The following is a 21,889-nucleotide window of genomic DNA, read 5'->3' on the forward strand; positions in this document are numbered from 1 at the left end:
AACAGTGCCTCAGCTTTCTGGAAAATCTTCATTGTCTTTCTCTTTTATGAGATGTTTCCAGTATCTTATTGTAAAATTGGAGTTGATGTCAAACAATAGATATATATTTTATGTATTTTTGAGTTTAGAAACTTTTTTGTGTGTCACCTGTTGGATGTCTCATACCATTGGTGGCTTCTGCATAACTCCCCCCCCTCCAGAATTCCCATTTAATTTCTTATGCTGATCTTTGATAAATCAAAACTTCAATGGGGAAAGTCACTATTTGGAAGGGATAATCATATAATCAAATTGTTTGCCTCCTCAGTGAGGGTGGGAACAGAAGGGAGGGAGGGAGTGGGAGAATTTGGAACTCAAAATTTAACAAAGTAAAAGTCAAAAATTGCTGATAAATAAAATATTAATCATTAAAAATATAGAAAAAAGAGAAATGTTTCAATGGCCCATTAACATGTTAAGGTAGGGTTGACTTTTTTTCAGCACTTATTAACATTATGGCCTTAGATAAATTAGAAAAGCTGTATAAGCTCATTTTATTATCCATGAAATGTAGTTAATAGTGTTTAAATGATGAAAGCATTTGGTCAAATGTAAAGCAGCAAAAAATATGAGTTATTATTAGCGATTTTCATGATAAAGCTAATAGTTGTTCCTTACTGTCAAATTATATTATTTCAATGTTTAATTGCATATTGTCATATCTTCAGATGTGAAAAATCCCAAATTCTTTACAAATAGATTTTAAGAATAAATTATCATGACACTCATTTAACCTGTTGGTTTTAGACCTACCTCAGCTATATCTATAGCATTCAATATTCGCTTATCCTTCTCCTCCACTTTTATTCTCTGTAAAATTTTCCAGAATAAATTTCTTAGTCCATCTTGGCTCTCATCTCCATCAAGTTCTCGGTTCATTTTCACCAAGTTGTATACTAAGCCATAGTAAACAGTCCAGGTCATTTGACAACCTATTTAAAAATAATCAAGAAAATTCTTATGTAAATATTATGCCAATTATTTAAAATATTATGTAAGTAAGCAAAATTAAAAATAATTTTACTGTGAAACTGCTATGGAGTTTGTGAATCTATAATAATTATCTGTAAAATTTTAAGTTCTTTCTTAAATGATAATCTTTAAAAACAGATATAATTCTTTTGTTGTATATAAAAATACTTATTTGAAACAAGGAGGCAAAGGAAAAAAAGGAAAAGAAAAACCTTTGTCTTTAATTTTCTCCTCCATGTCAAAAAGAATCAAATAGGGGTGGCTAGGTGGTGCAGTGGATAGAGTACCGGCCCTGGAGTCAGGAGTACCTGAGTTCAAATCTGGCTTCAGACACTTAATAATTACCTAACTTTGTGGCCTTGAGCAAGCCACTTAACTCCACCTGCCTTGCAAAAACCTAAAAAAAAAATCAAATAAGGTAAATGTACTCCAAATAAATTTAAAATCATTGAAAAGAATTAGCAAATCAATTAAAATCTTTAACACAATGGGGAAAATAGTAAGAAAAGTAGAGTTAAAAAAATCCATTTTGAAAATTATTAACAATATCAACAGTAGTATCAAAAACAAAGGAGCAACATTTTTTTCAAGCTATAATGAAATGCACATTAAAAACAATGAAGTTTTAAGAAAAAAATTTATAAATTAACATGAATAATAAAGCTTTTACAATTACAAGAAGAAATTGTTTAGGGGAAAATCCTGGTTTGGACATGCCCTGGTCAATTAGGCAGAATAAAGAAATTAGATGCAGTACTTTATTCGTACAATAAAGTAGCAAGTGGCACGTGATTGTTGCTTTCTACATTGAGGAGTAAATAACTTCCATATAAGTCCAAATATATTTTGATTGTGTTATTATGAATTAATGCTTCCTCAGCTCCTTTCTCATTGTAATATCATAAGAGATGATATACATATGTACAAGTGTTTCCAGACTATCATCTCATTCAAGCTGGCTCCAAAGGTATTCAATATCTAAATAAGTTTAAAATGAAGTCACTTAGACTGACTCTGCACAAGTAACTACTTTGCACAACCCCCATTTGGTGCTCATGCTCAAGTTACAGCATAACAATTAGACATATATTGCTCCTCTCTCCTCAACTGCATCATCCTATTTCCTGATGCTTATAATTTGGGTGTTGTCTTCGGAATCAGTGTTTTGGACCAAGGGATGCAATATAAATGAATACAATCCCTATTAGGACAAAAGTTAAGAGGTTAGATCTTCCCATGAGGACCCAGGTTCCTTTCCATTCTCCTGGAACTTGTTCCAGGTTTTCCAAACCTAGTCCATATAGGTATGTTTTTTTTTTCTCCCAATTGACACTTTATTTCATTTTTCCAAATACATGTTATGAAAGTTTTTCAAAATTCATCCACATGCACATGCAAATTTATAAGTAACATAATTTCCTTCCACTCTCCCTTCCTACTCTCTTTCCCTCAATGGCAAAGTCTATGAACCTTGTAAATATACATTTGTGTTGAAAATGATTACAGGTTAGGCATTACTGTATGAGGAAATTAGGACTAAGGGAAAACAAGAAAACCATGAGATAGGAAAGAAAAACAAGAGAGAAAATTTAAAAAAAAATTAAAGTGGTATTCATTCAGATTCTGTAGGTTTTTCTTTGTTTTGTTTTGTTTTTCTTCCACTGTGGATAACATTGTCTATCAGGTCTCCCTGGGTTGTCCTAAGTCTCTGAACTGCTGAGAGGAGCTACATCCATCAAGGTTGATCAACTTTTTTGGTTCTGCTCCTTTCGTTCACTATCAGTTCCTGCAATTCCTTCCAAGTTTCTCTAGAATCATTCATGATTTCTTATAGAAAAATACTACTCCATAACATTCATATACTGTAATTTGTTTATCTAATTTTTAATAAAACCAACTCTTAATTTTATTTATTAGATCTATGCTTTTCTTGCTTACAATTTTATTAATCTCTCCCTTGATTTCTAGAATTTCTAATTTGGTATTTAATTGGGGATCTTTAATTTGTTATTTTTTAGCTTTTATAGTTACATATCCAATTTATTGAATTCCTTCTTCTCTATTTTACTTATATAAACATTTAGAGATATAAAGTTTCCCCATAAAACTGCTTTCATTGCATCCCATTGATTTTGTTATGATGTCTCTTTATCATTTTCTTGGATAAAATTATTATTTCTATGATTTGTTAATTGATCCACAATCCACCCAAACATAATCTCTCCAAACATTCCCCACCACCCTTTTAGTTCAATTTAAACCCTTTTTATCGAAAGTGTGTATTAAGATAAAATCACTTCCTAATCTCTTTATGTTCAACCATTCTAAGTAGGTCCCCATCCTCTTCCCTTATGGTACTACAAACCTCTAAATAAGTATCTAGTAAATTAAAATCATTTCTGATTTAATGAAATATAAAGCCTCTCAGTGCTCTAGGTACTGGGACACTGAAGATCTCTCTTGAGAATTTATATGCAATTGTAAGATGGGAGAGACATTGGCATAAGACTGCCTAACACTAGAAATTGTGCTGTTATATGAACTACACAGACTTAAAGTAGTCAAAGGAAACAAGAGATGTATAAGTTTAAAGTAGACACCCCAGCTTTTCACCTGGCAGAGTTTGTGGTAAAGAATTCTTTTATTTATTGTCTGTGTGTGTGTATGTGTGCATGTTTGTGTGTGTGTGTGTGTATGGGGGGGTGGGGGGCTGTGTATGGTAGAGCATTCTGAGTTTGTATTGGTCATATCAGCCACAGTCAAATTTCCTTGTCTCAAACATAGTGATTTCATTTTGATCTTCTTCAACAGAAGATCAAGAACCAACCATACCCCTATTCTCTAAGTACAATCTCTTCAACTATATTCACTCCTTTAACTTAACTGAGAGATACAATTCTCAAGAGTTACAAGTGTTTTCGTCTCTTGTAGAGTTGTGTAGCATTTAATGTTCTTGACTAACATTTGTTTTGCTTTTGTTTCCCCTATTTATCATTTCTTGCATCTCTTGAATCTTGTATTTGAAGACTGAATTCTTTGTTCAGTTCTGGTCTTTTTATTAGGAAATTTTGGAAGTCCTCTATTTTGTTGAACATCCATCTTTTCCTGAGAGAACATGCTGAATTCTGTAGGGTAGTAAATTATTGATTGTAATCCAAGGTCCTTTTCCCTCCATAATACCTTTAGTAGAGGCCCTATGAACTTTCACTGTTGAAATTGATATGTGCTGTGTAAGTATGATTGTACTTTCTTTTTATTTAAATTGCTTATTTTGGACTGCTTGCAGTACTTTCTCCTTTATTTTAGAATTCTGGAATTTGGCTAGGATAGTACTTGGACTTTTTATTCTGGCATCTCATTCTTGGAGGAGTTCTGTATATTCTTTCTTTCTTTCTTTCTTTCTTTCTTTCTTTCTTTCTTTCTTTCTTTCTTTCTTTCGTGGGTTGCAAGGCAATGGGGTTAAGTGACTTGGCCAAGGTCACACAGCTAGGTAATTTTTAAGTGCCTAATGTCAAATTTGAACTCAGATCCTCCTGACCCCAGAGCTAGTGCTCTATCCACTGCACCACCTAGCTGCCCCTTTGTATATTCTTTCAATTGATATTTTGTCTTCTTGATCTGGCAGATTTGTACAATTTTCCCCTGATCATTTCCTGAAATATATTTTCCAGGCTCTGTTTTTGATCTAGGTTTTTTGGTGAAGCAATAATTTGTTAATATATCTCTCCTGCATCTATTTTCCAGGTCATTTGTTTTTCCTAAAAGGTACTTTATGTTTTCTTCAATTTTTCAACCTTTTGAATATTTTTATGGAATCTTGGTATTTCAGAGATTCATTGATTCCTGTTTGTACAATTCTAATTTTTAGGGTTTTATTTTCTTCAGTTAGCTTTTGTATTCTCTTTTACAGTTGATTAATTTTACTTTATGCCAGTTGAATTCCCTTTCTAATTGATTGATTTGAGTTTTAGATGAGTTGCATTTCTTTTCCAGTTAGTCAACTTTATTTTTTGAAGAGTTATGTTCTTTTTCCAATTGATTATTTTTACTTTTAAAGGAATTTTCTTTAGTCAACTTTTCATAATTTTCCTGCATGGCTCTCATTTCTTTTTCTCATTTTTCTTCTTTTACTGTTCTTTGAATTTTAAATTCTTTTTTTTAGCTCTTCTGTGGGGTTAAGAATTCCCATGTAGGAAGTCTTTTAATTTTAATTTCTCTTTTTAATTTTGATTGTTGAGTTCTGCTCCTAGGGTATAGGGAAAATAGATCCAAGCTTTTTGTGCTGGGACTGGGATCTGATACCTGACTTATTACTGGCCAAGATGTTGCCTGTTAAACCCAGGTTTGACTATGCAGAGATTTGTTTCCTTCATTATGTCCAGGCTCTGCTTATGCAATGATTTATTCCCAACCCAGTCCTGTCTTTGCAGACTTAGTTTGGGGATGGGAGCCTCTCTATGACTTTCTATCTAGCTGCCAGGACCTGCGCTGTTGTCCATCTGTCAGGATCTGGACTGCACTGAGGCTTAAAGCCTCCTACTGGCTTTCTGCTCTCTTGCCTAGTTGGATTTTACTTCCCCTTTCCCCTCAAAGAGACAGACCTTCATTGAAGATCCTCCATGTCTACAGTTGAAAATTTGTTTTGATCTTGTCATTTTTTTGTGGGATCTATAATTTTAATGTCTATGTAGAGGCTTCATTTAACACTGTATTGGGAAAAGTTCCAGGAGTACGCTAGCTTCACGCCACCATCTTGGCGCTACACCAGAAGTGTCATTGTGGAATGTTATTGAAGTTTTCAAGAACTCAGGTGTAGTACTCTTGATCTGAAAATGCACATAACACTTCCTTTTCTGCCAGGGGGAAATCTAAAGTCAGTCTTTTTTGCAAAGCCCCAGGCCTAAGTGTCTGGACCTCAGTATTTATTTTTTCCATTGCAACTATGGTATCATTAGCAAATACTTGCAAAATGTTCATTTTATTTAGTAGCACTATACTATGTACATTCCCATATATAGACAAAAAGATGGGGAAAAATATACAGGTTCTCCCACATAAGGAGGAAATCTAGAAGAAACTTAAATAGCTGTGAGTGGAATATTCCCTCTTAAGAGTGAACATTCCTAGTGAAGTCTTCTCAGGTTTAAAAATCATTAAAACAAAGACACTATTACCCTTAGACTATTCTTAGAAGAGGGAGAGAGGCCTTCCATTCTCAGTCGGACAACCTCCTGATTCTGCTAGGGAGTGAAATAGTGGATTATTTCCAGAAAGACCTTTCATTGATTCTGTTAGGGAAGGAAATAGTGGAATATTCCAGAGAAGAGACCTTGCATTCTTAGCCACCTATTTGATAATAGATTGGGAGAACAGTAGACTACCTCCTTTTATTTGATGATAAGTACTAAGAAGACCTTGCATACTCAGAGATTAATTCATTTAACAGAAGGCCATTAGAAATCTTCTGATACCATCACCAAATGGATGGTGAGGTAATATTTTATGAAAACATTTTATTCTTCTCTTTGTTGCTGGGTAGATTTTTCAGGTAAAGATTGTAACTCTGAAGACCTTAACCAATCAGGTTGGAAGAGGAGCTTTTGGAGGGGGGATGTCCTAGGCCATATAATCTTGCTTGACTTTCACCTTGGGGCAGCTCCTTGTTCTTCACTACCTTTGTGAGACTTGAAGTGTGCCCTTTTCTTGAGTAAATAAACTTCCTTTTTTTGCTCAGAGGAGTATATTTTTTGGTGCATTTTTATGCCACACAGGTACACATCTGCCTTGCAAGGGTATACTAGGAGGCAGGGTGTATGTGGGCAGGAAACCCACATAAATTTCTCTTAACCCAAAGCAATAATAAGCGTTGCTGATATACAGGAAATTAAATTCCCTGTGGGGTTAGTCTAAAAAAAATCTACTCATGTGGACCAGACCTTAAGAAAAATTCTCAAAAGATCCTTTTAATTCTGTATGATAACATTTCATTTCAGGGATAAGATAGAATTACTTCCCTTTTGCCATCCCATTTTCTGACCTTTTGTCCTGTTTTGCTCATAACAATGACCTGGCAACTAGACAATATGTTGCAAACTCAAGGGGAGTGAAATTTGAAAAAGGTTAGTGATCTTTTCCCAATAAAAATGAAAACATGTAAGGATTTATTATTCTTCCAGTCCAAAGCAGTACAATTTGGTGTTGTATTTACTGCAAAATAATAATCACTTAAGTCAGGGATGGCTTCCCCTAGGCACACCAGGAGCATCCCTTCCCCCAAGGACAAAGGGTCATGTGCACATATACATAGCAGTGGGTCTAGATAAAAGTTAGGCTGGTTTGTTGAATCATATAGAAACAAATGCAGGGATCTCCTGTTCTTCCAACCTCAGGGATGCAAAGTAACAAATAAACAAGTAGTCAAAAGATCACTTATTTGTGCTGTGGTCCTTTTTAATTTTAAGTGAATCCAAGGACTAATCAGGGGTTGCTTCTGCTGGGCTGAGGTCAATTATGGCAGGCTTCACATGGGAGTGAAAGATTCAGGTCATCTGCTCAGCATCCTTCGTGACAGGATGATTGTTTAGCAGGATTTGGAAAAAGTCTAAAATGGTTCAATCAGTCTATGCACACCAAAATGTTTCTGTAGCCTTTAGACTGTAGTACTTTTCCATAAAGTCAGTCTGCAGATACTCATATGCAGGACCCTCATTTCCTCCCCTTCTGTCAATAATTTACACTGTTGACAAGAAAAGCAGCTAGAGGTCATGCAGTGATCCTCCATATCAGAGGTAAGGAACCTTTTTCCTACAAAGGACAATTTGGATGTTTATACCATCATTCATGGGCTATATTTGATTAAACATTTAATTCTACCCAAAAAACTCCTAGATTCATTGAATTTCAAATCACCCCTGCAGTTACCTTAGCAAGAAGTTCTCTTCTTTCTTTCTTTAGATCTTCCTTCCTTCCTTCCTTCCTTCCTTCCTTCCTTCCTTCCTTCCTTCCTTCCTTCCTTCCTTCCTCTCTCTCTCTCTCTCTCTCTCTCTCTCTCTCTCTCTCTCTCTCTCTCTCTCTCTCTCTCTCTCCCTCTCCCTCTCTAAGGGCAGCGACTTGGTGTAGTGGATAGAGCACTGGCCTTGGAATCAGGACAGGAGTTTGAATCCATCCTTAGACACTGACCCTTATTAGTCGTATGATCTTGGGCAAGGCACTTAATCCTGACTGCCTCGCATCCAGGGCCATCTCCAGTCATCCTGATTCACATCTGGTCACTGGACAGATGGCTCAGGAGAAGAGAGTGATGCTGATGACTTAGCACAGAAGCCCCTCATTCAAATCAAATCACAAGCTTGTCTAGGCATCACCTTCCTGATGAGGTCTTCTTCAAAAATGAAGGGCAAATAGTGAGAATAAGAGTTAAGTGACTTAGCCAGGGTCACACAGCCAGTATGTCTCTGAGGCTTTATTTCAACTCAGGACCTTGTGACTCCAGGGCTGGTACTCTAACCTCTGCATCACTTAGCTGCCCTTTACATTTATTATTTTCCCCTTGAATAACCTGATTGCTTCTTGTCTGGTTCTTTCATAGATGTCTGAAAGAATTGTTGTAGGGAGAACTGAGATTATGTTGCTTCCTTCTTCTCTGCCATTTTGCTAGAGATATTTTCAAACTTCTTGCTGAAATTAAGGGAAATATAGATTATCGCTGATATACCAATTTAATATACCTACTTTAGAAAGAAAAGGCTTTTTTAAATAATAAATTCATGCTGCCTTCTGAAGATCATCACATATCTTGCTAGATGCTTACAAACCATCAGTTTATTTTTCTGCTCTAGAATTTCTATGACTAAAGTTAAAGTCAGATTCATGTTAAAATATGCTTTAGAAGTTTAAAATAATTCAACAAGTTGAGCACTGGAATAATGTTTTAAACATTTTATTTTGTTTTGTTTATTTTTAAAAAAATACATGAGTATGTATAAATAAAGCAATTTGAAAATACAATTAAAACAATTTTTACTTGGATGTCCACTAGTGGTACATTTTATCACTTCTTCATGGTATGGAATTATGGAATGATATGGAAATGATCCTGGGATCTCTCAAGTTATTCAACAATGTTTAGTACATATCTTATTAAGTTGGAAAATCTTTGAATTCAGACTTGGTGACACACCAAAAAGTTTACTTATAGTAGTTTTTCAACCATATCTCTTTGTGGAAAAAAGTTAGAGTATAATGAATACATTTCATGAAAATAATCATGAATATATTCAGTTATTTTAGGAAGGATTAGGTTACCATTTGCACAATATATATATATATATATATATATATATATATATATATGTATATATATATATATATATGTTAGAACAGATTATTTAGATTATTTAGCTATCTACCCTCCAAAGAGAGGAAAACCTTAAGGGAATAAGTCACAATACAAGTTAATTATCATGGAGAAAAGAACATAATCAAAGGTCTGGAGCATGGGGATTGCTCACACTCTGCATGTGGATTTGAATTGAAGCTTATGTGGAATATAGATATAGCAACCCTTGGTGTAAAGGTACCTGGGAGAGAAGGAACTGCTATTGTGTGTCAGATTTAAGCAGATTCAGTTCAATATTTCAGGTTTGGAGTTAAAATACAATTAGTTATTTTTATTAGTATCACAGGCCACAACATGCAATTAAATTACTTTACTAAGAATATTAAAAGCATATTTCAAAGATTAAAGACTATAAAATGTAAAGAAGATGATCTGCAAGTAATAAGAGCTCAGTAATTGACTCTAATTCTTATTGAGTAGGGGCTTCATACAGAGTAGATATCAAATGATCTCACTATTTTTTAATCAATATTTTATTTTTCCAATCACGTGTAATGGTTATTATTTACCATTCATCCATTTGCAAATTTTTGAGTTCCACATTTTTCTACCTTCCTCCTTTCCTTTCCCCCCTCTCCAAGATGGCAAGCGGTCTGATAAAAGTTGTACATGTACATTGGCATTTAACATATTTGCATATTAGTCATGTTGTGAAAGAAGAATTAGGACTAAGGGGAAATAAAAAAATAAGAATGGAAAAATATTAAAGAAGTTTTAAAAAGTGAACTTTTTGCTTTACTCTGCATTCAGACTCCAAAGGTTTTTTTTTTCTTCTGGAGATGGATGGCATTGTCCATAGCATGTCTCTCAGGATGATCCTTGATCTAGGAACTGCTAAGGGAAGTTTCATCCATCATAGTTGATCATCTCACAGAGTTCCTGTTAATGTGTATAATATTCTCTTGATTCTGCTCACTTCACTGAGCATCTGTTCATGCTATGCTTTCCTTGTTCACTAAAATCCAGTTGCTCATGATTTTTATAATATAATAGTACTTGTATTCATATTCCATAACTTGTTCAGCCATTCTCCAATTGATGGGCATCCCCTTAATTTCCAATTCTTTGCCACTACAAAAAAGAACTACTATGGATATAGACCTAGTAGTGATCTCATCATTCTTAAAGGACTGATCTAATCTATATGTTGTACTGGGCACTGATGTAAAAACATAAGGGACTAGAAAAACAGAGGAGAGGGAAACAGAGAAGAAAACTAAATTCCCTGCTCAGGAGGTGAGGGGACACACACACAACACACACACACACACACACACACACACACACACACACACAAACATATATATATATATATATATATATATATATATATATATATATATATATATATATATATATATATATACAAATATATATGTGACCCTTTGCTCAATTATGCTCAAAGATATGCGATCAAGCCCCCAAGTCATTCCTGGCAATAATCCTGGAACAAAAGGAGCAAAAGGAATACAAATGTTCAAAAGAGAAAAGAGGAGGAGCTTTTTTTCCAATCTTATTATTTGTTTTTGACATTGTTTATTTAAAATTTTGAATTCCATATTCACTCCCTCTAGTAACTAAAGTGAGCGATATATTAATTATACATGTAAATTAATTAATTTTACATCAGAAAAATAGTGAAAATATAAAGAAAAATGAAAAAATATATTTCACTGCATTCAGTTCATCGTTTCTCTCTCTGGAGGCGGTGTAGGATTTTCCATCATAAGTCATTTGAAATTGACTTTATTCATTGTATTGATCAAAATTGATGAGTGGTTATTTTACTACATTGTCAATGAGCTCCTAAATGACATCACTATGCTGGAATTCAAGGCACAGTGTGGCCAATCAGACCAATCTGAGCTCAAAAGATTCTACCATAGGTTAGATACACCCAGTCCAAATGAATATTCAAAGTGGAGATGTCTCTAAATTTGTGTACCTCATGTTTCTTTGGAGCTATTTTAATTTTGTATCACTTTTATACCATAGCACTTTCTTTGATGTGGGCATCCATGTTGGGCAGTCCTTTGCCAATGTTTTCCATGACACATAATTGCTTCCAAAGTTCAGTGGAGAGATGTACAAATTGCTTCTTCTGATTTCCAAGTGAGCAGTTGCCTTGTGTGAGTTATTCATAAATCTTTAGGAAAGTGTATATTTGGCATTCAAACAATGTGGTTAGCCCATAGGAGTTGTGCTCTCTGAAGCAGAATTTGAATGTTTGAGAGTTTACCTCAAGAAAGCATCTCAAGATCAAATACCTTATCCTGCCAGGTGATCTTCAGAGTCTTCTTAAATCAATTCAATTGGAAGCAATTCAGTTTCCTGGCATGACACTAGTATATTGTCCAGGTTTTACAGGCATACAACAATGAGGTCAACACTTCTTGACCTTCAGTTTGATAGGCAGCCTAATACTTCTCTCTCACACTTTTCTTCAGAGCTCTCCAAAACTGAGCTAGTTATGGTATATCAACTTCATTATCTATCTGGACGTTTCCTGGAAAGTACACTGCTAAGATAAGTGAACTTATCCACAGCATTCAAAATTTCTCTATCTGCTAAAACTGATGGTTCCATATAAGTGTGTTGTGATGCTGCCTGAGAAGACCCTGTGTTTCTTTGTGTTAATTATTAGGCCAAAATTAAAGCAAATAGCAGAGAATTGGTCCATAATTTGTTGCATCTTGGCCTCAGAGATTTCATTGAGTGCACTAATTCTCTTTCCACTTTACTCTTGACTTGCAACAATTTCAAGATTTATAATTTATGCTCAGTGCAATTCTTGACTTTGATGTTTTTATTCTCATTGATTTCTTAATGAAAACATCATGCTAAAAAGAATGGGAATAAGCACACAGCCTTGCTTCACTCCACTGGTGGTTGGGAAAGGGTGAAAGCATTGTCCAATATCTAGAACCCATGCAAATAAGCCATTATGAAACTGCCCTATAATACTGGTGAATGTCTCAAGGAAACTTAATTTTGCCAAAATTTTCTATAAGCCCTCACAACTGACAGACTATGATCAAATCTATAAATTCTGTGTATTTATTCTGCTCCTACATCTCTCATGGAGTTGTTAGTGAGCAAAAACCATGTCAATTATTCCTTGGCCCTTTCTGAAGTCAAGCTGACTTTCAGGTGTATAATCATCTTGATAAGGGATCTGTCTATTAAGAAGGATTCGGGAAAGAAATAACCAAAAGAAACAGACACCAACTCTTCCCACTGTCATTGTCACATGACAAATTCATTTCCTTTACCATTACAGAAATGGTTAATGGAGGCATCATTTAACTACTGAAGGATAACCTCCTTTTGCAATATAACCAAGAAAATTTCAGTCAGTTTTTGTATGAGCAGTAGAGATATGTTGCCCTCTAAATCTCAAGGAATGGAATCATATTCAGGGGCTTTGCCACAGAAGGGAATATAAAGGCATTGAAAACCTCCTCTTAAGAAATTTGACTAAAGAGACCTTGACTTCAACCTGAGCTATATAGGCAATGTCTTCAACATTGAATGATGCAGATCTGTTGATAACACTTTGGAAAAGTTCAACCCATTTCTCTAGGCTTATGTTCTTATCATTGATCATTGTGTTATCATTGATCAATGTGTCTCTAACAGCACTGAGTAGCTAAGATGCACCAAAGGTCTTTTGTCTGGAAAATAGCCTCAGGGCATCAAAAAAGCACTCTGAATTGTTACTATCTGTGCAAAACTGAATTTCATCTGCCTTCTTACTGATCCAAGAATTCTGCATCTAAGATTCACCTGAATTTTAGTTTTCTTGGAGTTAAACATTGTCATTTAAGAGATGCATGAACTATCTTTTTGGTAAACCTGCTTTTTGTTTAGCAGCTTCTGAATTTCCTTATCATTTTGTTAAACAATCTTGATTTTTTGCAAGTATAATACCCCATATAAGTAAATTCAATATAACCCTCACATCCCTTGTCTCTTCAACTTGCAATGACATAGTCACATACATGAAGTTTTTTTTTTTTTTGCATCTAGGTAAATGAGAAACAGTATGATGATGAGAAGGTCATGAGATACACAAGTCTTCAGTAGTCAATGTCCATTACTGTTTTCAATTTCATTCTTCCCAAGGATTCCTTGCCATGATTATTAATATGTGTCTATTCTGGCTTTAAAGTCACTCAGAAATAAAAGTTTGCTTTCTTTCATAACACTGATAATGAAGGTCTCCAGATCTTAATATAATTTTTCTTTAACCTCATCAAGGTTCATCATGGTTGGAGCATGGAACTTTTCTTCAAGTGCTAAGAACATTGATATGAGCTTGTATTTTTATTCGTTTTGGTAGGGATACAAGTTTGTTGGCTAGTTTAGTTTTGATTGCAAAACCTACCAGTTTTACACTGCTCCCTTTCACTGTGGTTACTCCAAACAAATGTGTATCCAGTTTCAGCTTTGGTAAGCTGGACTTCATTTTCTAGGCTTGTTTTACTCAGTTACTATTTGGAAGTGATACCTGCTGAGCTCTCTCATGACAAGAGCTGTTGGTCTGTGTGGTCCATAAACAAGCATACATTCCAGGAATGTTAGTGAATGACATCATCTTTACAAAAGTTTTTGTAGGGTGGGCTCCCTATCTGCAGTGGTAATTAAGCTAGTATTGGGTAACGCAGAAAAATTTCAGGGTTTCTTTGCTATCCCCTTCCTCACTCCAGGAGGTAATCAGTAATGTGGTCCTTCAAAAAGACTGCTCAAACAGACATGCAGGGGATTTCTTCACTACATTGAGAAGACTGGACCACCTGTGTACATTATTCCCAGTCTATTCCCACCTGTTGCTTTGCCACTTCCCTGTTTCCACAGGACTTGTAGTTAAATAAAAATGGTAAAATGCTACAAGTGATATCTTTTGATTTGGCATTAATTATACTTAAGTGAATAAGCGAAGTCATTGTCCTCACTCTCTCTTACAGAGTGATTGGAGTCCAGTGGCAAGACAAAATTAAAATTAAGATGTCTAGTTATGGTTAGAGATGCACTGGGTGACCTTGGAATCTTGGAGTTGAAGGTATGTACAGTGAAAAACCAGTAAATTTCACATGAGAGATGTAAAGCCCTTCTTAGGGCTGTTTTCCACTTTTGATGTCTATCTGATTCTTCTTATTCTTACCTGTGGCTTCAGGAAGTTATAGCATAAATTACACATCCTGGTAATTCATTTTGGCAGATGGTACAAACCATGTTGAATATAAATAAGAAGTCTCAAATTTTTTGTTGAGCTGTGGAAAATCTATGCCAAGTAGATGAGGATGCCAAGAATATGAAGACTTGTTTCACTGGAATGGACAGATGATAATAAATTGTTCCAGCAACTATGAAGCTAGTTGAAGCAGGCACAGTGAAGCATTTAGAGCTTGAGCTAAGTAGGAAATCTTTAACAGCTGATCTTCATTATATAAAGTTGCTATTACTATGAACAATGATTTCATGGTTCTGCTCATTTTACTCTGCATACATTCTTAGAGGTCTTTCCAGATTTTTCTGAAAAAAAAATCCTATTCATGATTTCTTATAGCAAAGTAGTATTGCCTCACAATCATATACCATAACTTCAGCAATTTCACAGAGGATGGACATCTCTCAATTTCCAATTCTTTGCTATAATAAATAGGCTGCTATAAATATTTTTCCTTTATATTTAGTACATTTTCTTTTTCTTTGATATCCTTTGAATATAGATCTATTAGTGATATTTCTAAGTCAAAAATATACATAGTTCCAAAAGTTTCTTCAGAATAATTGGACCAATTCACAACTTCACAACAGTACATAATTATCCCATCTTTTTCACATCTCCTTCCCCATTTATCAAATTCTCTTTTGGAGAGCTATGATACAAATTAATTTTTTTCTACCTCTACTGTTTCAAAAGGCTAAATTGGATATTTCAAGGTACATATATAGGTAAATATATAAAAATTTACAACTTTTTAAACTAATCAAGATGCAAATGCTTGTACTTACAGTTATCTGATATTTGTGAAGAGAAATATTTTAAAAGGTCTAAAAAATTTGCTGCCCTTAATTCCACAGTTTCTGCTGATTTTGTATTCTTCAGTTCTAGATATTTTGAGAGGTCTTCACAAGAAATGTAACCCATGAATGCAGTTTTACGCAAACTTGATGTAGTTGCATGCAGACAGATGTCTCCAAGAATAGTTATATATATGAAGGCTAGATTCCACTCCCAAGGAGAGTCACTATCCTTTTTTTCTTCCTAATATGCAAAAAACATCTATTAGACATCTTATTTGTGCTTTATCAAGATTGAGATTTTTAGCAAAATAATTCCACATATGTATGTATGAAATAATTGTAGAATTTTATCTTAAAATTAACTACAAGATTTTAAACTGTTGGTTGGTTGGTTGGTTGTCCATTCTTGAAGAGGATCAAAATGACATCATTATGTTGGAGTCAAGGTACAATGTGCCCCACTGTGACTGATCAGACCAATATAAAGTAAAAACACTCTACTACAACAGGAGCACAAATAATCCTCATGAATATTCAAAGTGGAAATACCTCTAAATTTTTATATCTCATGTTTTGTTTGAGCTACTGCAATTCTGCATCTCTCAGAGAGCACAGCACCTTCTTTGATGTTGACATGCCATTCTGGAAGCCCTTAGCTGGTGTCTTCCATTTCACATAATTGTTTCCAAAGTTGTGTAGAAAGACTTTGAAAGTTATCTTTGGATCACTTCTTCTGATCTCTTGAGCACTTGTCTTATGTATGTTCTCTGTAAAATAGTATGTTAGGCAAAAATACATCTGATATTCAAGCACAAGTTTAGCACATAGGAATTGTACTCTTCTTCAGTAGGGTTTGTATGCTTAGAAATTTCACTCAAGAAAAACACCCTAATGTCAGGTACTTTATCTTGCCAGGTGATATTCAGAATTTTCCTAAGATTTTTAAATGAAAGCAATCCAATTTCCTGGAAGGCTCTGTTATACTATTCAGGCTTCACAAGCATACAACAATGAGGTCAGCACAATGGTTCTGCAGACTTTTAGTTTCGTAGGTATTCTAATACCTTTTCTATCCCACATTTCTTTCAGAGACTTTCAAACGTAACTAACTCTGCTAATCCATGCGTCAGTCACAACATCTATGTGTACAACCTTTAGTCTTAGCTTCAAGTCTTTTCAGGTTGAATAATTTACCTTCTGTGCAGTAGCTGACCTTGGCGCTATTTTCATCCTCATTGAAGATGTCTGACAACATTGCTGAAAATATGTTTTATAAAAATCAGGGAGGGTAAGCACGTAGACTTCCTTCACTACACTGGTAATTGGGAAAGTGAGAAAGCATCATACATTATATAGAACCTGTGCAAGCATGCCATCATGAAACAGACATACAGTACTGATTAACTTCTCTAGGAAGCCAAATTTTGCCATAATTTTTCACAAGCCTCACAATTAAAGGTCTCAGTAAACTCTATGAACATGGTGTTCAGAACTCTGTTCTGCTTCTGGAATTTTTGCTGGAGTTGTCTGTCAGGCAGCAAACACCAAATCAACTGTTCCTTGTTTCTGAAGGAAAGCAGGCTCTCATTTCAGATAAATGACCATCTTGCAGGTAAAGGATCAGCCAATTAAACTTTTTCTGTTCTGAAAAATTGTTTTTCCTTTCATCTCAGTGTTGAATATTTTTTAACCAAAATTGGACCAAAATACAAATTTCACAAGAGTTCAATTTTAGTTGCAGTTTATATTGGTTTCTTTCCTTTTTCCCATTTATTTGTTTATTCTTATTTGTACAAATGATCTTTTTATACATTACTAAAATGCTCTTGTTTAAGAGTAAACATAATACCCCCTCCCCACAAAATATAGACCCACATGAGCAATAAAGGAAAGAGAAAAAATTAAAATTAATAATAATAATAATAATAATAATAATAGGTGCAGCCAGGTGGTTCTCTCTCTCTCTCTCTCTCTCTGTGTGTGTGTGTATATATATATATATATATATATATATATATATATATATATATGTATATATACCTAAAATAAATTAAAGCAAATAAATCTTGCAGAAAATGTCTTTTTTCAATATAATATGTTCCCTAAAGTTAAGGATTGTGGAAAGAATCTTGTCAGCTATGAAAGAGAGGGAGAGAGAGAGAGAGAGAGAGAGAGAGAGAGAGAGAGAGAGAGAGAGAGAGAGAGAGAGAGAGAGAGAGACTATTACAATGGAGGCATCCTTAAGTACTAAGGGATAAGAGGGATAACCTTCACTTGTCATATAACAAGAAAATTTCAATCAGCTTTTGTATGAGTAGTAGATCCCCTGCTTTCTAAATCTCAGTTTAAATAGAATCAGCATCAAGTGCTTTGTTATAGGAAAGAATCCAAAAGATAATCAACATTTCTTCTTTAGTTCCACATTGGAGTAGAGAGAGATTGACCTTAACCTGATCTATTGAGAAGACTATGGAAGAGTTTATGCAATTTCTCCAGCATCATGTCCTTATGTGACTCCATCAGCACTGAGTAGTTGAGAAGCACCTTTGGTTTTTCATCCATGAATAGTCTTCAGGGCATTATAAAAGAATTTTGGATTGTTACTATCTATGTAAAACTGAATTTTGTCCACACTCTCACTGATCCAAGAATTCTGCATCTTTCAAAGCTTCCTTTGCAATTTGTTTTTGTTGATCTTAGACATTGCCTTCTCAGAAACAGATAAACAATCCTGCTAGTAAACCCTGGGTGAGTTCTTGCTTTTTATTTCTTAACTTTTGAACTTACCATTTTTGTCAAACTAATCTTGAATTTTGCAAGTGTTCTGGCCACATAAACAAATACAGTTTTGTACACTAAATCTCTGTAAGTTGTTTGCTCCTTTTCATCTCCTCTCTGGCCAACCATGTATTAGCTCAGCTTTCCCTCCAAGTTAGCAATGAACTGTTCCCACTTGAAGAAGTACTATAATCTGTTGATAGTAAAACCTTCTGGTAGTTGTTTTAGGTAGGGGTTGTTGATTTTGTTGAATCTGAATATTTGCCTGATCAGTCCAGCACTCTACACCACACATTGCCTTCATCATTTTCACATTCTTTTTTTCTCTTCCTCTTGCATGACATAATCTTAAATGTCAGTGTTTGCTGGGAGGTTGCAGGAAGTTTTATTGCATCAAGGCAAATGGGAGACAGTATTGGTGATGAGAAGGTCATGAGATACACAAGTCTTTTGTAGTAAGTGTCCATTGCTTTTGTTGTTTCCAACTCTAGTCCTCCCAAGGATTCCCTGCCATGTTTGCTGTTATGTTTGTATTAGAGTCACTTAGAATTATAAGTTTGTCCTTTTATCACACTGATGACAAAGGTCTCCAGATTTTCATAACATTTTTCTTTGACCATATCAACATTCATCATGGTTGAAGCATAGAGTTTTTTCTGCAAGTGGTAATCACATAGTTATGAACCTGTCTTTTACTTCTTTTGTCAGGCATACATGTTTGTTGCCTACTTTACTTTTGATTTCAAAACCACCAGATTCACAATATTCCACTTCACTGTGGTCAAACAAATGGGTATCAGGCTCTGACTTTGGTGAACTGGCCTTCATTTTCCAACTTTGTTTCACTCAGGGATGCTATTTAATACCTGCTAAGGTCTCTCACAACAAGTGTGTGATTAACATCTACTGGATTTAGTGTTGTCCATAAGCATGTGCACATTTCAGGCACAGATAATGAGTTGATTTTCTTTGCAAAAAGTTTTGTACTTTTTTCGCAGAAAAACCTGGAAAGACCTAAATGAATTTATACAGAATGAAGTGAATAGAACCAAGAGATTATTGGACAAAATAATAGCAATATTATACTGATGATCAAGTGTTAAAGACTTTCCTGCTTTACTCAAGCTCTAAGCTTTCCTAGTATCTGATTCAACTACCTTTAAGGTTGTTGGAACAAATTGCTCTCATTTGTTCATTTCATCAGGAAAAGTCTTCACATAGTTGAGGTAGACAGCCCCCTAACTCCCTAATAGTTTTAAGACCCATTGTTTATTCTCAACCTGGTTTAGCTATTGCCAAAATGGTTTGCCAGTGAACACCAAAGGTGCAAAGTCACTGAAAAGGTCTCAGCAACCCTTATAACAGAGATATTAGTCTTCCCTGTTCACACCCTACATCCTAGTTTTCATAGTATATATATATATATATATATATATATATATATATATATATATATATATATATATGTAATTAAGTCATTCCAGTTAAAACAGTTAGGAACATGTTATGCCCTGACAGTTAAGTACTAGATGAGAACATATTTCAATTGTGGGCAATTAAATCATAGGCTTTAAACAAAGTGCCTAGAGTCCTATATCAACATAGATGACTTCAAAAGCCTTTAGATAAACTGGAATAGCAGTTCCAACATATGTCTGGATTCACTGAGGTACTTGGATATACTCTCTAAAGCTTTTTATAAAATCATCATTTGAAATCAGGAAACTAGTATCTAGCAGCTTATTAGTGAAAACCTCCAGCACAGAAAGTCCCTGAGAAGAATTTACATTAGGTTAAAAGGAGAGAGCTTTGTCCTCTTGGCTTCAGTCTTCACTTTTTGGTTGTAAGGGAAACAGAATGTTGGATGGTTGGAAAAGTTGGACTTTCCCTCAATGACCTAGCATCATCTCAAAATGTATAATAACAATATCTGCATTAGATGCCAAGGACAGACTGGAAACAGTAAAGAAAAGAGTCTAGAAGAAAAAAAAAAACTACACCATACCTTAGAACATAAGTCAGTGAACTAGGACTAAATAATAAAATCTATTCTACTACTTTTTATTCTATAAAAACCCCAAAATATTTTTACATTTTACAATAGTTAATTTTGTTTTCAAATGTTAAAACTATTCTTAGTTCAGGAACACAGAAGGATAATATTTGGCCCCAAGGCTTTAATTCACCAACATTAAATAATCTCAGAATGAAATCTTAAGAGTTCTTATTTTAGAAGTTATGAGTTCTTCCAGGAGTTAAGAGTTACCTTTTTCATTAGTACTAAATTTGATTCCACTTTTCCCTATACCCAAGGCAAACTGTGATACAAACTGAGGGTGGGGGTGGGGAATGTTATTAATCATCTCTATCGCTGTAGCAAATAATTGCTTCTTATGGTTGATTGATTGAAACCAACAGCTGTTCATGGGTGGAAGCACACTGAGGGAGGCAGAGTACTAGAAAATAATCCTTAATTACTCAAAGTACCCTTTAACCCTGAAGGGGCAGTGTCATAGTGAGTTGAGAAAGGAGCAAAAAGACACAAATATATTAAATTCTAGTCTTCCATGAAAAAAATTCTTATTCTGTATCTTATTTCAAAATTCTGAGACCAAGAAGACATTAAATTTTAAAGGAATAACAAAAGAAATTCTGTTATCCATTTAATGTTTGCTTTCATCAAATAAAATTTCCTTTAATATTTAAGTTAACTATTACCTGGTTCTGGGGAGACATACACCTTGAAATAAAATCTTTCCCAAGCTTCATTAAAGTCTTCAAGCAGGAAATATTTATTTTTGCAGCATCTCCAAGGATAAACAAACCAAGGACTGAATCCAGCCTATATAATTAAAGAGCAAATTCAGTGAAAACTAAAAGGTCAGTTTATTAAAAAAATAAAAAGTTAGATGCCTAATGGTATCTAGTAGTTCCTTTTTGCCAGATGTATTTAAAATCATATGCATTACCAGTTAAAGGTCTTCTTGAAATTGTAAAAAATTTATAGAGAATTTACAAAGACTCTGTAAGGTGAAGAACTGATCACATACCCATAAGGAAGAATGATCATGGAATTTAGAGTCAAAATATATCCAAACAATTATAAATAGTCCAACCTCTTCATTCAGGAAACAGTCTGAGGAGTGACAAGGATCAGTTGGTTCAGTGGAAAGAAAGTTGGGCCTAGAGTTAAGGTGGTGAAATTTCAGATCTGTCTTCAGGTATTAGCTAGCTGTGTAACCCGGGGCAAGTAATTTAGCCCAATTTGCCTCACTTTCTTCAACTGGCAAAGGATATGACATACCGTTGCAATAACTGTCCAAAAAACCCTTAAACGGTGTCACAAAGAATTGTGCACAACTGAACTAAAGAGTGGCTTGTCCAAAGTAATATGCTAATGAAATTTAATATAATCATTCCAGACAAGTCCCTCCTGCAGCCTTATAACTGCATTAAAAATTATTTGCTTCATATTCTTAGCAATCTCATATATTGGCAAGATATAATGTTAAAATATAAGGATTCATTAATAATTGAAAATTAATCAAAAATGAATTGAAATTCAAAATATCTAAAACAAAAATCATGTTCTGTCCCTATTCAAACAGATTCTTTCTCTTCACTTAACTATTTCTGTAAGGTCTCCCTTTCCCACAGTCATGCATGTTCCAG

General features: G+C 34.5%; 1 protein-coding gene across 4 annotated transcripts in view; it reads right to left on the reverse strand.

Moving 5' to 3' along the window:
- The window catches only part of TMEM232 (transmembrane protein 232), a 196,505-nt gene that overhangs the window by 96,090 nt on the left and 78,526 nt on the right, over positions 1-21,889 (reverse strand). For all 4 annotated transcript variants that reach the window (XM_074202033.1, XM_074202034.1, XM_074202035.1 and 1 more), the window contains 3 exons: positions 20,936-21,059; positions 15,428-15,680; positions 793-971 (listed from right to left, as the gene is read on the reverse strand). In XM_074202033.1, coding sequence (XP_074058134.1) covers positions 793-971; positions 15,428-15,680; positions 20,936-21,059 — 556 coding nt within the window. The remainder of the gene's footprint in view (positions 1-792; positions 972-15,427; positions 15,681-20,935; positions 21,060-21,889) is intronic.

The sequence above is a fragment of the Macrotis lagotis genome, chromosome X, assembly GCF_037893015.1.
Source record: "Macrotis lagotis isolate mMagLag1 chromosome X, bilby.v1.9.chrom.fasta, whole genome shotgun sequence".
NCBI classification, from domain to species: domain Eukaryota; kingdom Metazoa; phylum Chordata; class Mammalia; order Peramelemorphia; family Peramelidae; genus Macrotis; species Macrotis lagotis.